The following is an 18321-nucleotide window of genomic DNA, read 5'->3' as shown; positions in this document are numbered from 1 at the left end:
AAAACTATTTTTATATATATGTTAAAATATACAAAACTAATTAAAATGATTTTATTTATTTCTTTAAAAAATAATTTCATGTAGCATATTTGTAATGGGAAAACCATACATATGTATATTAGTTTCTGTACTTACGGTTGCCATATTCAAAAATTAAAAAAAAATGCAGCACATATTTAAAAAAAATAAATCAGTTCATTTAATACTTATTTATATGTAAAAAAAGGAATATATAATCGGTTATAATTTTATTAGGTTTCTATGAATAATGTATCGCGCTCCATGCCAATCAGATTTCGGGTATATGGCGTCATGTACTTTACAAAAGTTGTCCAATAGCTCGGTATGAAAATAAATGTTGCATAAAAAACTATTATGAACACCGTCAAAAAGAGCAAATCTGTAAATAAACATAAATAACTATAATTAATGACATAATATTTTAATATCTTATAATCTATATTTAAAGAATAATATTTAAAGAATAATATATAGACCATACTTGTAACAAAACAACTATAGAATGTTTTCTTAAATATTTTTACAATATTATATTGCACAAATTGTAAACGTAAAGTATAGATTATCTCAAGCATTTTAGATCTTATTTAATTTGATTTTTAAAGTCAATTATGATGATGAGAAACCATAATTTTCAATAAAAATATTCCTCTATTGCTTTAAAGAAGGTATTTTGAACAATGATGAATTACGTTCTTAACACTACTGTGTCATATCTTAGTAGGATTCTGTGTTCTGGAACAATATTTCTATTTCTAAAATTTATTAATTTTAAATTGATAAATATTAACTATGCATACAAGTGAGTTAAGTTGCAGTGGTGGCCTTGTGCCCAAAACCCATTGAGCTCGTATAATGAACTGTTGTGTTACAACTGCTATTTGGTTGTGAACTACTGCACACAAAATTTCTACACTGATCCTAATTGGAAAGTGATATGATACAATTGTCCACATCTATGTTCTAAGAGTCCAGTTCTGTTTCAGCGTAGACATGATTTGTTTTGGTGTGGTTTTCCATAAACTACACAAAGACTACTTATCATGAGCCATCGTCCATGAACTACACGATTCGGCCACTAAAGTCTACCGAGCTTAATTTTTTAATTATGTATTCCTCTAGGTACATCGCGTACGATAAGTAATTGTAACGTCTCTGGAATCGTCATTCCTAAAATTTGGTGTTAACGATTTCCATTAGAGCTTATCTCTTCAATGTTATGATAGATCCGAGTACTGTTTTTATTAAACAGATCAATATGTGAGTACTGGTACGACCATTGTCGTGTACAGAGTTCATATTTTCCAAGTTTCAGATCCATACGTGAGTGCTGGTACGATTCATTTTCTTAACTTGATCACCTGCCGTTAAGACATAACACCACAGCGCTCTTAACACACGTATCAGTATATTTTAACGATAAACGCCCCATTGGAATTCCAAGAAGTTTTGTTGGTACCAATTAAAGAGATACTGCATTGAATATTACAGCAGTGGTGTGTATATTAAATTTAGGTTTCTGGGCTTCTAGTTTATTGACAGAGTATAGTACGCTTTATTAAATTTAGAAACCGCCTGGTATTTCTTCTCAATCCATTCATATTTTTAGAAAAATGCAAATGTATGAAGAGAAGCGTAGCAAATCATTGAAAACAGTGATAAAAAAACAAAGTGTTTATAACTGATAAAGTCATAAAGTGATTTAGTGAAATAATTGTATATATTCAGGGTATGCCCAATTTTATGGTAGTGAATATACTCAATAAGAATTATAATTGAAATCGTAATCATCTGAGTCATACGAAAAATGTAATAAAATCAAAGTTCTAAATTGTTGATGTTATCCCCCAGTAAATAATTGCTCACTGAGTAATTTTCGTATGGTCCCATATATTCAGAGATAAGTAAACATTGTGACGTAATTAATGGTTGTTCCTCAAAAAATTAAAAAAATAAAATAAAAAAAGATAGCAAGTAATAAGTTATAGTATTTTCACACTCCTAGGCATTATAGATTTCATTAACTGATTAAATCCTACCACATAATAAAAATCGTATTATAAACTGAAAAAATTATATTTTGCACAAAAAAAAGAAACAAATAAATATTTATGAAGATAAAGCTTAAAATTTATAGATATATATTCAATTTATTAATAACCAAATAAATGTATTAAAATTACTTTCTATTAGTTGTTATGTTTATGTGTGTCCAACATAATATAACACAATCCATGATCAATTTTCATGATCAATAAGCTCAAGAAAATCGAACTTATCAATATATATATATATATATATATTATATTATATATATATATATATATATATATATATAAGTATTTATATTTATATATATGTATATATTATATATATATATATATATATATTAAGCGAATCGCTTAAATCTACATAAAGTATGCATGTGATTTAGTTACACTTTAGTAGAAATATGCATGTACGCTTATAAAGTACGCATGTGTTTTAGGTACAGTTTAGTAGAAGTATGTTTGTAGGTGTACAAAGAATGCATGTGATTTAGTTATACTTTAGTACTTTATACTTGAGAAGTATGCATGTAGGTTTATAAAGTATGTCTGTGATTTAGTTATACTTTAGTAGAAGTATGTTTGTAGGTTTATAAAGAATGCATGTGATTCAGTTATATTTTTTAGTAGAATTACTGGTCACACAATGTTCGTATAATTTTATAAACATAATTGATATTATATCGGTAAACTGGTGAAAGTCTAAAGAAATGTTTGCAATTTCTCTAGATATTTTGAAATAAATTGCATTGCAATTAAGTAGGACGTTTCAGTAACTCTTCCGATAAGAGAAGTTATAATTAATCATACGATATGATAGATAAATGTAAGCATGAATATTTATAAATTTTTCGGCAAATGTAATAGAAAAAAACTTTATCAATTGAGAGTTTATAAAAAAAATCGTAAGACTTTTATGATTTTTAAATTATGTATATTAAAAGTTTTATTGACCCTGACTCGACAGTATTTACATAGTTTAACTATAGACCTTGTTGTATGTTTATTATTGTCTTCTGACGTTCCAAATAATGGAAATAATTTTTATTATCGTGAAATTCGAAAAAAACATATAAATTTTTTTTAGTATATTATCTATAAATGACAATTGATAAATTTTGATTATTTAAACTAAATAAATTTTAATCAATGTGTACATTTCCATAGATATCTAAAAGAAAATATTAAATTCGCCAAGGGTAGAATTACCGAAAAAATTTGTTTTATCATGTTAACTGATATATGATTTGAACATCAGCGATTTTTTTTTTAATTTACAATATACACAGAGTATATTTTATGTAATTATGAGTCATATGATAAGAACTTTAGATTTTATGTGATATATTTATTGTTTTCGAAACAGCACAATTATAACTATAACATTCATGTTACGAATATAAACAATAATAGGATTCGACTATTTATCATTTTATTTGGCTCTATGTATATATATCTATATATCTATCTAAGTGTCTCATTACAATATTTCGATATCAAGAATTGAATTGGTTCAAATTGATGTAAAAAAATGTAGGACTGTTCAGAACTACCCAATTGCACAATTTGCCTTTGATGACATTGTATTCAAGACAACCCGAGGATAATGTCCGTCTCACACCCAAAATAAAATAAAAAAAGGACTACTTCAATGAGATCACACATTTTTATTCGAGTGCATGACTTAGACCAATCCATGAATAAAATTCATTAAAAATATTTTTTGTTCACTAAAGCCTTTTTCAATTAATTAATATAAAAAAATGTAAAGAAACTCATAAACTTAATATCTAAAAATAATTTTAAGTCTAAACATATCATTAATGACAATTACATACAATATTTAGATTGATAGGCTCTCGAGCTTGTCACTATATCTTGAAGACGCTTCGATGACTTAAGTAATAATTAACTCACAGTTTAATTTAAATTCATTTCAGTCAATAAACAAAAATAATTAAATATATATTATTTTTTAATACTGATTTGCCATTAAAAATAACTTCCACAATATTAGTATTATTAGAAGAGCCAAAATACTACACCATGATCGATATATAAGCCTAAATCTTCATATCTTAGAGATTTTTCTCCAATGACAAATATTTGTTTTCAATTCAGCACATCAGTATATTTATTATATTTATTTTATTATTATTATTATTTATTATATTATATGTTAAATTAAAATATTTATAAAAATTATTGAACTCAAATAGTAAATAACACCTACAGTATGGTTATAAACTATTCCCTTACCTAAATAGGTAGGTAGGTAAGTTGGAGTGGCGACCTTGTTTCCAAAAAGCCCACTTGAGCTCAAATGATAGTCCATAGTAGTACCACGGAAATTGCATTGGTACTTACATCGATTAAATTCTTGTAAGTTATATTGGACAAATTAAGACTATTAATAAATCTAATAATATCCTTGCGTTCGAGGCTCCAAATTTCCCTTCGTTCAATGAAAGACCGATGGTGGTACTAAGTTCGTTTTTTTTAAAGAACATAAGCATAAAGGATGGTCAGATAGTTCATACTATCTATCATAGAATCTACAGTTGTTATTTACTAGTTAACTAGTAGTTAACAGGCGGAATAGTCCAATTAAGAAACAATTGAATAATCCAAGTTTAAAGCCCAGCGCATACGTTCTGACAGGATTTTTGTTGTTGAACTCGTTGGATTGCTTTTTTGAGTTCGACATCGACTAATGACTTCGAGAGCAATTTATCCAATGCAGTTTGAAAAGTGAATATCTAGCAGAAAATTTTGGGTAATTAAGACATCGTTCTTCACATTTTCCTCGAAGACTTTAACAATTGTTATAACATATTATAAAATATTACTTGTACCTAAAGGAATCTTAAATGTTGGAAAATATATCAACAACAATTCTTAGAAGTCTATCACCAGTTTTGAGTAATATATAATGCATTAAAGAGTAAACAATTAATAATATCCTGAAAGTGATGTACGAGCAGCTCGTGTGTACTCTAAATTGAATCTAAGACAAATGATAAATCACAAACATTCTTTAATATATAAATTGAGTATATTAACTTGAATAATGTTATTTTGTAATATAAAAACTAATATTAAACTGTATAGCCCAACTCTCAAAATAAGTAATAGTTTAACAATAGAAAAGATAAATTCTGGGAGAATTCAAATCACAACCTTAAAATCCAACAATTTTCCTCATAATAACTATAAAAAAATACTTATAAGAATAAAGTTCTCTATTAGACAGCCAAGATATCTGTCATTCATAAGAAAATTGTAGATATGCTCCAAAATCTTCTTTTTAATCGTTAACATCTTCTTAAAAATGGTCAAAAGAATACGCATTTTGCGTTCTTAACTGGAATACACATTATCTAAAGTGGACTATTACCAAATTAAAATCGGTTCCTATATGATTGATGACCTCGATTTACAGTCCATAGTTGCACCCAGTAAAACTCATTTAATTTCTGTTTTTTAGCCATCTCTTAAGACATCTAGAATATTCTTTTGGATTGGATTATCATTGCTACTTGATCTTACAAATAAATTTTTTTAATTTTCGATCAGCACTCTTTATTCTTATGTTTTTATCTCAACTGTTTACTTTAGATCGATTCTTATTTTTTTATCTTAACTGATTACTATAGATCGTTAAGTAATTTTCACAATAACTTGAAGATTATGTATACTCTATAATTTTTGGAAAGATTCCAATAATGGAATGATCCTAAAAACATGTCCATAAAGTTTTTTATAATATTTTGATATAAAATAAAATAAAATATTGAACTTGATTGTTTCAATATAGGAATGTGGTTTGAGAAAAATTAATCATGGACTTACTAATAAAAACTTTTTCCCAAGGTTCACAAATGGAGAGATGTGTATTCAATTCGTAAAGCATGTAGAGCCATTTTATGTAGCGTATAACTTTTTCAGTTTTGTTTTTAATTTCTCCAATTATTTGATATCTCATTTTTTAAAGATTCGTACTGCTTTAAATAGTCTTTAAAAAATATTATTGAACTTAATAAAATAATATTCGCAATTATATCTTTTCACAACAAACAGCACTTGTTTCTACGTAAACATTTCGGTTCCGACTGTGGACTATTTGTGGAAGCGCAAAAATTGAACGTCTATCGGACGATACGATTTCTTTATCAGTTTAGCTGCCAAAATGATATAACTTATTAGTAATAATAATAGTAAAAAAAAAATGATTTTAGGTTATGACTTGTGAAATGGTATGAATTTATTGGCGAGCTAACCAGTAGATTATCACCAGAAACTGCAATGGTAATAAAATAATTAAGTTTTGGGTATAAAAAATGTCACTCAATCATAAATCAAGAATCTGAGTAAAACTAAAAACATTATCGTACCATGAAAATATTATTGGGGGTAAAAAATAAAGTTTCTTATTACATACAAATCAATCGACAAGCTAAATCTGTTGGCCGATATCACCCTCATCTGGGTTCCTGGACATAGAAACATCGTGGGGAACGAGAAAGCTGACAGTTTAGCCCGCTCTAGTGCCTCCCTAGATGCGGCACTGGTGATACCAGTTTATATTAGCCTGGAGACCATTAAAAGAAGTACCTTCCTGTACTTTCTGCAACTTGCCAATAACAGATGGAAAGCACTTAGGTAATGGTCAACTTTCAGGTTAATATGGCCCACCTATAACAAAAATAAATCCTCGGAACTCATTAAAAGAGATCGCGTGAACACTACAAGGCTTACTGCAGTTCTTACTAGTCATTGGTGTGTAGGAACTCAAGCAGAAAAACTGCGTATTCCCCATAACCCTCATTGCAGAAGTTGTGGAAACCCGCAGGAGAAAGAAACAATAATACATTTTCTCTGTGAATGCCCGGTTTTAGCGTCCAGAAGCGTCTGTTTTTTGTCGAAATTATCTTGTTGATATGAATACTCGGTATTAGGATTCATAAATCTGGCTCTTCACGTTGTTATGATGATCGATTTTCATACAAATAACTTAATATCGCACTCAAAAATGACATCAGAGAAGCAGTAATCATTACTAGGAAAAATATCCAAAATAAATAATTCAATGACTGATTCATCGATACTATATGATTCTTATAAACAAATCTATGTTAAAACTAGAAGAAATTTTCCCAAAACTAGAAAATTTTTAGGTGATATTAAAATCATAAAGACAAAATAAAAATACTTATACTATAAAAAGTAAAGTCCACTAAGAACAATACTAGGCAAACACTAACACAAATGGTATATAGTTTCGTTGTGGTGAAGACACTCCCATAGCCAAAATTGTGGCAAGGGGGAAATAAGATTGAGAGGTTGCAATGCAATCAGCAAATATCCTTCCTGCCTTACATAAAACAAATTATACAGTAAATAGTGAACAATATGTTTTTTAGTGTATTTAACAGCTCACACCATGTTTGTCAAACGCCCAGATATATGAGATATATATAAGTGTTTCAAATACAAATATGGCAGAAACTAATTAAATTAATTCTCTAATCCGATATTTAAAGCAGCGTAAATTATATATACGGATATTATTATCAGAAAAAGAAGAAGTGCATTTTTTTATGTCGTAGAGATATAGGCTAGATTAATTGCTTACCTTATTTAAATTGGTCTAAGTCAGTTCTTTATCGCTTCATTGTGATTATGTTTGTGTTGTGATATGTCTCATTCGTATATTTTTTAGTTTTTCCCATATTACATTATGATAGAGGTGTTATAGATATTAAAAAAACCCATATCGACAGGACGTTGTTCGAATAGGCATGAATGTGTACTGCTAAAGAAAATTCTACATCTCTATCTGTATTTAAATGAATACAAGTTGATTTGATACGATCTGAGATTGATGCCAGATTTGTGTATGAAAAGTTAAGAGTGAATCCATATATCTAAGAAAAGAAAAATAAGAATAAAATTATATTAGTATAAATATTAATACGAACAATTCGCATTAAAATAATAATAATAAACGAATTTAATATGGAGTGCTGGATTACAATATATGTTAAGTACAAACTATATTATTCTGTATATATGGTATATAAAAATAGTAGGATGGTATTATAGTAAAGACTCTTCACTGCAATAATGGTTCTATCAAATATTTTATTTCTTTAGTACGTATTTACTACGTAAAAGCCTGTTACCCTTTTTCTGAGAAAAACTTACTCTGTGATTGGGAATGTCCGAAAATAAATGTTCAGTCTGGTGTGAATCGTTATATGAATTATTACCAAATGTAACCTCTTGTTCCAATTGTTGAAGTATTGCATATAAACGGTTCTGGAATCCTCTAGAAAGAGACCGAATATTTATTTATCATGCATATGTATCTACAACTCTGCGTTACCTATTCCAAATAGTTTTATGCACTGTCCTCCAAGAGTTTATTTTTTTGATAATTTTGCGTTCTATATTTTTTCGTAATTCTACTGTATTGAATGTATCAATATATTTATAATTAAGTTGTTGAACTCCACCTAATGGTGCGGGATTCTTCTTGTTGAATAGTGTAAACCAACAGGACGAATCGTTGAAATTAAAGTTTGTCATAGAAACTCGAGTTTCTGACTGTATATTAAAATAGATCTTAAATAATAACAGATAATTTAAGTTATTATAATTTGCTAAAGAATTATTAACTTCCTAACTTACATTTTTCTGATTAATCACGAAATTAATCTTGTATAAAGGACAAAAGACATCTTTCACGTAATAACGTTTACCAGTGCAAGGATCTGCTAGCATTAAATCACCTTCATCTAGTCTATATAGCACAAAAGTACTTTCACCATATGGATTCGCTAATCCTAACACTAGCCAACATTTAATGCCAATAGTCAAGAAATAGTTGCACAATAACACTCCCAAATCTTTTGTTGAGCCCCATGTGGAGTCTAATAATAACTGTAAACATAATAATGTTTTATTTTAGGTTTGTATTTGATATATATGACTTACCTGATTACTTAACCATACACCTTTAAAACTCATATAAGCATCATTACATTTCAATGTACTTAATAGGGATACAAAACGACAGATACTTTCTAATAAATTTTGACTTTCCGTAACTGGTAGCGGTATTGGTTCCAATAGTCTAGTAATGCACATAAGTTTACCATCCGCACTACAAATGAGCGGTTCTATAAAACGGGGTAGCTGTAATTCTTTCATTTGTAAACCACATTCATGGAGAAATTGGCGGACTTCCACTAACTCTACACATTCTAAGCAGAAGGTTCTTATTTGTGGTAAATGAAATACTGGTTCAATGCTTATATAAAACCACAATCGTATATTCTCTTTGATTTCTGGATATTGATCTATTGTTAAACTCGTATCATTTAAAGTTGTAATATTTTCCAAACTAGGACGTTTATAACCTAGTAAAATTTTTGGTGTATTTAGCTCACAACCGCCCTCAAACTGAAATGATCAATTAGAGATTTTATTGGAGAACATCATTTGTTGTCATGTGATATGAATTAACTTTTCAATATTTACTTTTTTGTAAGATCATTAGTAGTGATTTCAATAAAAACTTAAGAGGTTTTAGCTAAAACCATTCGAAATTTTGTACAAATGACGTCTTATTATATCACTCAATTCAGCTAAAACAACTTATGTTAATCTAATTAAGATATTGGCGTTTCCATTGGAATAAGTTCATTTATGCATGTGAAAGAGCTTTTATGTGTCAATGCTCTTTTATATCGAACTCAGTCTAGTGATTCTGAACCCATTCTAAGATGCCGTCAATTGCTCTCTCACGCTGTCAAGATACCTGAATTTGTGTTCAGAATAGATTAGATACGCCTGCAACTTATTTAATCGATCATCATAATATAACACTATTTTACGCCCTAGCCATTAGTCCTAAATTTCTTTGTTCCACTCTCTTAAATTTATATTGCATTTCTTACTTCAATTTTTAGTTTTCTAGATATCTCAAAAACTTGTATAAATTCAAATATGATTACAACAAAAACAATACGTACATAGTTATATACAATATAGCTAACAGAATTACTAAACAAAAATAGAAGACAGCAGTAATGAAGAAGATCAGAAAGGTGTCTAACTTACCTTTTTATTCGTCAGAAGTGCATGTATTGGTATTCTGTATTCACCCAACCAATTCGTTTGTATTCTTTGATACATGTCCATATGTCTTACTGAGAGCGGATCATCGTTAGTGTGTTGCTCAATTAATTCATCAAAAAGTGATATTTTAATATCATCTCGCTGATCGCTTAAATTGCCACTATTTATAAAATTGTATTTAATCAATATCAAATCATATATACAATATATACAGCTATGTACCTTGCTTGCAGAATTAATTGCTCATTCCATGTGGGATTAGAACCTTCAGCCGTGAGAGAGCGACAGAATTTATCTTTGTAACTTAAAGTTATGAAAGGTCTGACATTGGAATATTTTAGATCTATAAGAGAATTATATTGAAAGTTAAAATAAAAATATTTAATCATAGATCGCGTTAGTTACTCTGTGTGACAAATAGATGTGTGCTACTATTAGTACTCAATTCGCGACTATCAAGGTTATACAGTAAATCACTACGGATTGGAATACCTGTAGCGCGCACCACATTTAAAATTATTTTAAAATTTTGACTTGCATCCGCAGTCAATGGTACTGTAGTACTAATTGGCACATCTGTTCTAATCGGATTCAGCGGACGTTTGGGATTAAATATTAATGATATAGCACGAAAGAAACCACTAGCAGAAAAAAGAGAATATTTCAATTAAACGAAAATTATTAGAATAAAAATTTACACTTGAAATGCGTATTTAACAAAACTCACCTCCATGTAGCTGGTTCATCGCCTATAAGTGGATTTTCAGCATTTTCCATAAGTTTGGTTAAACGCGAGCACTGATTATCTATTGCTGTGTAAAGATTTCTTAAATATTTTTTACCTCTGTGCTTAAATAAATCAATTGCATCCATCCAATTTCCATGCTCAATAACATTCTCATTCTGTGCCTCCCAATCGAACTCTAACTCATTATCTAATGAAGGCACTAAATGTAAGTCTTTAGTGCGGGAATCATTTTTAAGATATCTCGAATGTAGGAGGCGAAAACGTGGATTGTTTTCGATTTCATCGATAGAACAGAACTGTAATATTGTTTCTTCAAATGTACAGGTTGTTACGTTATTTTTCTGTTCTGATTCCTGTTCCTTTTCATTACCTTCGTCGCTTTCACTGCATTCCTTGTCGCTGCATACCTTAGTGAGATCTTTTCTTACTTCTGCATTATATTTTAATGGAATTATTAGGTCTTGACTATGCTGTTCTTCATCACATTGAAAATTTAAACTTATACGTCCTGCTATTGGCTGTTTGAGAGAGGAAAATTCGAAATACTGTGTACTCGTTTCTTTTTGCTTTGATTTTGTGAAGAAAGTCAAAAAACTATTGGTCACACTTGCCAACTTTTTTGAAGGTGCAAGTCTTGTCTTTTCATACAGCTATAATGTTAAAAAAGTAACAAATATTTAAAATATTTTTAATTAATAAATATAATAAGACTACTCATCTAGTACTGGATTCTCACAAGAGTTTTGTATATAATTTTAGCTGTCAAAAATTTTTATTTTGCATTGAAAGCTACAACAATTGACAGCCTAAATTACAAACAAAACTTTCGTGTGAATCTAGTATGAGCATATAAATCTATCAAATTTAGCGTTTAGCCTATATCGTTGCAATATTAAATACTATATTTGCGTAAATTTTATCGAATATTTTGTGGCGCTATCAATAAATTATAAATAAAATACCAAAATTGAATGAAAATTGGAGAGTTTTGGTGAGAATAACGGTGACATTTGTACTTTTGGTTTAAGTTTCTGTGTTGTCTGCGGAAAATCAAAGGAAGAAAGAAGATGATGTTTGGGAAACTTATTTTTCTGGAAATCATATATACTCTTGTGACCACAGGTTAGGCATTTGTCATTTATTGTTCGCATATCCACGCAGCGGCCATGATGCCAGCATCTACAATAACTGCAGTTTGACCACGGAAGCTTTACATATGTTAACAGGAGCGGAATTGGCAAGTGACAATGCTTATAAATTAACTAACACTGTTGTAACCTCCTTCAGAGCTACCTCCACAAAATGCAATGTTCAGGAGCGCAATTTTTTCATTTAAAGGTTTAGCCAATATCGTATAAGGATTGAACATTGTTTTGGTTTGCTAAAAGAAGTTTGTAAGAGTTAAAAACTCCGATAAGAGGTCATTCTTCGGTGAGTTTTGCTTGTAGTTGGATATGAGTATGTACGATTTTACACAATCACAATATTTTAATAAAGCTAAAAGATGATAGATGATAGGAATAACAATGACGACGGTGAAAATGAACCTGAATACCAAAATTTATATACGAACGAGGGTCAAACTAAACGACGTGCTCTATCAAATATTTTACAAACGCTTTAGGTACATTCTGTAATAATTATATGTAAACAAAAAATTCAAACAAGTTACATTTTACTTATTTTAGTTTTATTTGCGTCTTGAATCAATTTCATACTTCTTCATTTTTTCTTCGCTTTCTAATTTTAATTTCTCTATTTCCAATCGCTCCTCCTTTTGCATTTGGAGCTCCAGCTTTCTTATATCAAATGCATTTTTTAGTTCAAGTTTTTTTATTTCAATTTGATTCTGTTCTTTTTCTTTTTCAAATTCTAGCTTTTTAACTTCCAAGTCAAGTTTCTTTTCCTGAATAAGCACAAGTTTATCAAATGGATATGAATTATTAATATTTTTTTCTTTGTTGATTCTTTGAATTAAATCTAAATTGTTTGTTGAACTTAAAGGAGTGCTGGCATTGGTTCTGGGTAAAGGTTCAAGGAGGGAATCTTCCTCCACTTTAATAAGCAGTTCATTTGAAACTGAGTCACAGGGATCGGTTAATAGTTCAGCATCAGTTTGGCTATCGTAAACAAACGGTTGGCTTACATTTTTACGCTGCCCAAATATATTAGCAAGTAAATCAAAATTTGGACACAAACGTTGTACATGCGTTGACACGCTTGTCTCGTCGCCACTGCTCACTAACCCAGAACTAGTCTTGTCCTTCCAGTCTACGGCAGAAACATACGCAGCCTTAAGGTATCTCATTTTACATTTTAAAGACATCCATTCGATTTTTTGTAGCGTGGGTGCTTTTGATTTAATTTTTTCGTAGAAACGTTCCGCGGTCGGTTTCTGAAATAATAGACAAATAAGCGTTTTGCCAAGAATAAACATGCATACAACGAGTACATATGTATGTATGTACAAGCCAGACATACATAGTGTATACTTTTGTTTGGTAATCCGCAACTGATGTACTTAAAACATTAGTGTATGTACCTCAAAAGACTCCTGCCGGTTTTTAGTTGCATCGGCCACTGCTCCAATTAATTGAACTGTCTCCAAATCTGTCCATCGATGTGTTGGATTCACCCTCCTTCTCTTGCATTTTTGTTTAGTGTTCTGATATACATTAAATGATATATAAAATGGCAAAACTTGTAAAAATGTATTTAAGTCTTACTTTTTCCATTGTTGAATTAATTTTGTGCATATACACGCAAGGGCTCTTCCATCAGCTGTTTTCTATTTACAGTTGCATTCGTTTGTGATAAACAAACGCAACTGTGTAGCGACTAGTGTTGTTCATATTATTCGGATATCTTAAAAACCGAAGTTATTCGATTAATCGGATAACAACGAAGTCTCCGGAGTTAAAAAAAAATCGAGTTTTTATAAATCCGGATATACGGATTTGCGATTATTATTCGTAGTGAAATTATTCGAAGACTTCGTGAGCAAAAGTTAAAGGAGGAACGCAAAATGCAAATTAATGTGCATCACACGAGTAAACACAAATTTATGTAGGTATAATAGAATTTGTTGTTGTTACAACGATTTTGTCTGTTTAGTATTTTATGCAGAAAGTTATACGAGTATATGTGTAATGTTTGTTTTATTATATTTTATATCATATTATTAAATAAAAAACTAAAAAAGCACAAGAAAACAAAAATAAAAACGAATTTTATTAGCAATTAAGAAATTGTATTCACTTCTATGTAAGAAATGACAATATTTTTATTCTGCTGGGGGTCTTCAATGTTAAAATTGGTACCGAAAACACGAACATTGAAAAGTATAGAGCCAACATGGACTCGGAGTTCAGAAGGACAATGGTTCTAGACTCATAGAACTGTGCAGTAAGTCAAACTTATAGAATGCACTTTATTTACACATAAAAAATCGCACTAAGCTATCTGAGTCTCCAAGGATATGAATACCAGAAACTAAACCAAATAAACCTCGGTGGAGGACTTCATTCTTAAACGTTCGAACGAGGAGAGGAACAAAAATTGGTTTTGATTTCCGTTTAATTCGAATCAAAATCGCCACATGCAAAAAAAGGGGCAAATCTGTCAACCACAAAATAGTCATGGAAAAGCTTAACTCTCTAGATATGAAGAGAAGTTATTTACATGCTCTAAAAAGCGTATTCGAAACCATTGTACAAAACCAAGACATCAGTAACCATGCAAATTGTGTTTCTCAAATGTACCAAGAAGTAAGTCTTAATACCTTTGGTTACAAAATGAGGACCAAGAAGGTGTGGATGCTTGAGAGATTCTGGTTGTTAATCGAAGAGAAAATAAAATTAAAAAAGGCCCTGTTAAACACTGAGGCTCCTGTTAAAGCAAATCTTACATCACAAGCATTCGAACAAACAACTTTGTAGGTCATTTAAAAACTCAACGAGACGCTATAAAAGAGATGGATGGAAAAACAAGTCCGAATTGCAAAAACGGCAGCAAACCTTAGAAATATAAAACAGTTGTACGAAGTTACACGTGATCTCGTAAAAAGAAAATCTTTTTCCGATATACCAATAAAAGACAATGACGGTAATTTGCAAAGACGACAAAGACGATAAGTAGAAGGACTCTGCATTTGAATACATAACAAGAAGTAACAAGAAGAATATAACCTCCGATCAGAGCAAAAATTATCAATACTATAAAATCACTTAAGAACGGCAAAGCGCCAGGAAATGACATCTAGAACTTTTCGCGTCCATATGGGGTACACAAAAACTGGGCAATAGAAATGTTGCCAACAACATGGAACGAAGTTATTTTATTCAAAATTTTTACAAAAGGTGATAAATCAGATTGTCATAATTACAGTGGTATAACTCTTTTACTTGTACCAAGCAAGATTCTCACTTCGATCCTCCTCCTCCGGAATATCTTGAGTAGTCGAAATCTCGCTTCGCGAAAATTAATGTGGTTTTAGACACAATCGCTCCTGCGTAGAGTTGATCAACACTGTACGGATAGTATTTGAGCAGTGCAATGAAGTTAGGTCTTCCGTTCATGCTGCATTTTACGACTTCAAGAAAGTATTTGATAATATAAACAGAGATTTTCAATAGTTTTGTTGGATGGCCACCATGGGCTTTAATAAACATCGTTCTTCCACCTTGAAGACCTCGAATATGCAAACTATGTGTGTTTGCTAAGCCACAGAGTCAGAGATCTCCAACACAACGTAAACAATTTGTATATAAATGTCCATAAAGCTGGGTTGGAAATAAGCGCCGGATCGCTAATTCTAGCTTTGGTCAACTAAATGATATTCGGAATATTAGCCAGTTCAGAGCATTATTTTCAACTCAAACGTAAAATCTTTTTTGCTGTGCGGCTGCAAGACTTGGAATAGACTAAGTCTATTCAGTCGCGCATTTAAGTCTTTGTCAATAAGTGTCTAAGACGCATATTCAAAATATGGTAGCCAAGGCGAATTTCGAACAAAGAATTGTCGAGAAAGGCGAAAGTATTAGAGGCTAAAATAAAAGTCAAAAAACGGAATTGAGAGTGGATTGGGCAATTAAGGATTTCTTGAATTTATATTTGTAGCTTAATTAAATAAGAAACTCTAAAATTCTGTGAAAATTTTAGAAAATATACGTAATACATAGATATTACAGTGCAAGTTGGATCACCAGTTCGATCTAGATAAGAGAACTGAGCAAGCTATCTCAAGTGGATACTGATTAGATTTGCAGATGAATCTGAATAAGGGATCAAGCAATCTATCTCAAGCGTATACCGATTGGATGAGCAGTTGGATCTAGATAAAAGAACTGGGTATTACAAAAAACGTACTTTATATAAAAAAAGTATTAGTTTCCTTTGATACTAGGAAACTAGCAATATTGCATAGTATTATCGGTTTATGAGAGTATTTGTCTAATAGAGCTTTCATTATATTATTATTTTTTAAATTAGATTGAATGAATTGTTATTAATATTATATTTATTTACTTACAGAAATTTTAATATCTTTTGGTAAACGTCGTTCGACTAAAATTCCAATTGCTTCATTAATCTGCAAGTTAAGATCTGGTTCTAGACGATAAGTTCGAGTTTCCCCAACAAATTCCTCATCAAAAAATATTTTAATAGAATAACTTTTCAGTTTAGTATGTTGTGGAGAAATTTCGTAGAATTCCTCATCGCTAAGAAAACTTTGTAAAATAGTGATTTTAGGTTCTTCAGGTCCATTAAAACTTTTTGCATATATCTTTCTTAATTCCATCGTAACTTTATCAATATTTGGCTTGCGTGGTGGCTTTTGATTTGATTGATCATAATCATTTTTTTTATATAAACGTTTAGCACAATAAAATTTTTCCAGTTGCTCACGGTAAACTTCACTCAGATCAGTCTCAAAACGTTTGTTCCATTTGTCAATTTCCGCAGCAATATCACTAGGCTTTTCTACTCTTAAACGCAATCTTAAACGTGTGTACTGATATTCCTGTTCCTTGCGTGTATTTTTCAAATTAAGCCAAACATTTAAGATCTCTTTGACTAAATCTTTTCTTTCAGCTTCCGCTTCAAAAAGCCTCTCACGCAGTTCTTTAATGTATCGTAAACGTTGCTCCAAACTATGTACCGGTTTGGTCTGAGTATAGGGTGATCTTTGTTTTGAAGCTGACACCGAAGACTCCCGCTTTAACAAATTATTTACTATTTTCCGTTCAATATTGAGTTCAGACTCTAACTTCTCACACAAGTTTTCATTGAGAAGACGTACATATTGTTTGTATAAATCTTCCAGATGATTTGCTATGCGATGTTCTTCGTATATTTGTGGATGTGCAGTAAAACGTATATCTCGTATGTGTATTTTTATAAATTTACGTGTGGGTATCTCCAACACCTGTAGAGTAGGAACGCAAAATACAGGTTTAAATTTATGCTCACAAAGTGTACGATATAGTTGGTTAGCGTCTTTGATGAAAATTCGTTCATTATTTTTTGGTGTTTTACTTAATTTCATAACAATTTCATTTGAGATTTTTTTATCCACAGCCTTAGCTTCCTCAAAGTATCGATTCAGTAAACGCCTGGTCTGTGGAGTTAGTTTTCTCACATCAATATCATTGGTTAATGTGATATTCATATTGAGAAGAGCACTGGGCTTGTAAAACAAATCTGCATTGCGATAATATTTTGTAGATATCAGCGTGCAGGTTATTTTCTCATCCTTTGCATCGATCTGTATAAATGTGGAGACTGTCTGTTGATTATTTATTGGCGAGGATTGAGATGAGGTAAATTTTTCAATCTTAAGTAATTCATTGTCATAAGATACTTTTTCACTTTCAGCAAATGTTTCGGTTGTCTCATCAGTTAACTCGTCCTGTTCTGTTGACTTAACACTAAAGGTTTTATCCAATGTATGTTGAGCTGCAGTTGTTTCAGCTGTGTACGTAGTGCCACAAAAGAAGTCCATACTACGTGTTGTACTATCTGATTGGGAACTGAAGTCAAGATGAAAGCTTGTATTTCCCAACATATATTGCACATCTTCTTCATTCTGTCGATATTCAGTAGATGGACGCGATTTAATAGTTCTGTCTCTACTTCTTGTTCCTCCAGTTGATTTGGAGCCACTCGATTTGGATTTACTGCTCCTCGGTTTCTTTTTTCGTTTGGAACTATTTATATCACTCATTTTTATTAATAGCAATAATTTTAGCAATATTGAAAGATTTTTATTATTATAAAATGAAATAACAATACATGTATGTTTGGCATTACCGACGTTACCCAGGTAACCAAAATAAATAGATGGCTATGTTGATTGAA

General features: G+C 30.6%; 1 protein-coding gene across 2 annotated transcripts; it reads right to left on the bottom strand.

Annotated features, from left to right (window-relative positions):
- Positions 1-209: 209 nt before the first annotated feature.
- Positions 210-18321, bottom strand: LOC119679665 (coiled-coil and C2 domain-containing protein 2A). 2 transcript variants are annotated; one of them, XM_038092152.1, is made up of 12 exons: positions 16493-18321; positions 10942-11612; positions 10620-10855; positions 10437-10557; positions 10197-10374; positions 9069-9536; positions 8763-9014; positions 8458-8696; positions 8277-8400; positions 7705-7996; positions 5922-6250; positions 210-400 (listed from the first exon to the last, which is right to left on the bottom strand). In XM_038092152.1, exons 1-10 carry the CDS (start codon positions 18185-18187, stop codon positions 7808-7810), a joined length of 4173 nt encoding a protein of 1390 aa, XP_037948080.1. In that variant the 5' UTR covers positions 18188-18321; the 3' UTR covers positions 210-400; positions 5922-6250; positions 7705-7807. The 2 variants fall into 2 exon arrangements, with proteins under 2 accessions (XP_037948080.1, XP_037948079.1); XM_038092151.1 differs by lacking the exon at positions 5922-6250.

This window comes from Teleopsis dalmanni, chromosome 2 (genome assembly GCF_002237135.1).
Source record: "Teleopsis dalmanni isolate 2A chromosome 2, ASM223713v2, whole genome shotgun sequence".
Lineage (NCBI taxonomy): Eukaryota > Metazoa > Arthropoda > Insecta > Diptera > Diopsidae > Teleopsis > Teleopsis dalmanni.
The sequence above is the reverse complement of the archived record's forward strand: the minus strand, read 5'-3'. Positions and strand labels throughout refer to the sequence as shown.

Excerpts from the sequence above, each read along its gene's own strand:
- LOC119679665 (XM_038092152.1), bottom strand. The coding sequence starts at position 18,187 with ATGAGTGATATAAATAGTTCCAAACGAAAAAAGAAACCGAGGAGCAGT. Across the intron at positions 10,375-10,436 it reads CAATTAATTCTGCAAGCAAG|TGGCAATTTAAGCGATCAGC; the intron begins GTACATAGCTGT and ends TTTTATAAATAG. Across the intron at positions 8,697-8,762 it reads TCGTGATTAATCAGAAAAAT|ATCTATTTTAATATACAGTC; the intron begins GTAAGTTAGGAA and ends TTATTATTTAAG.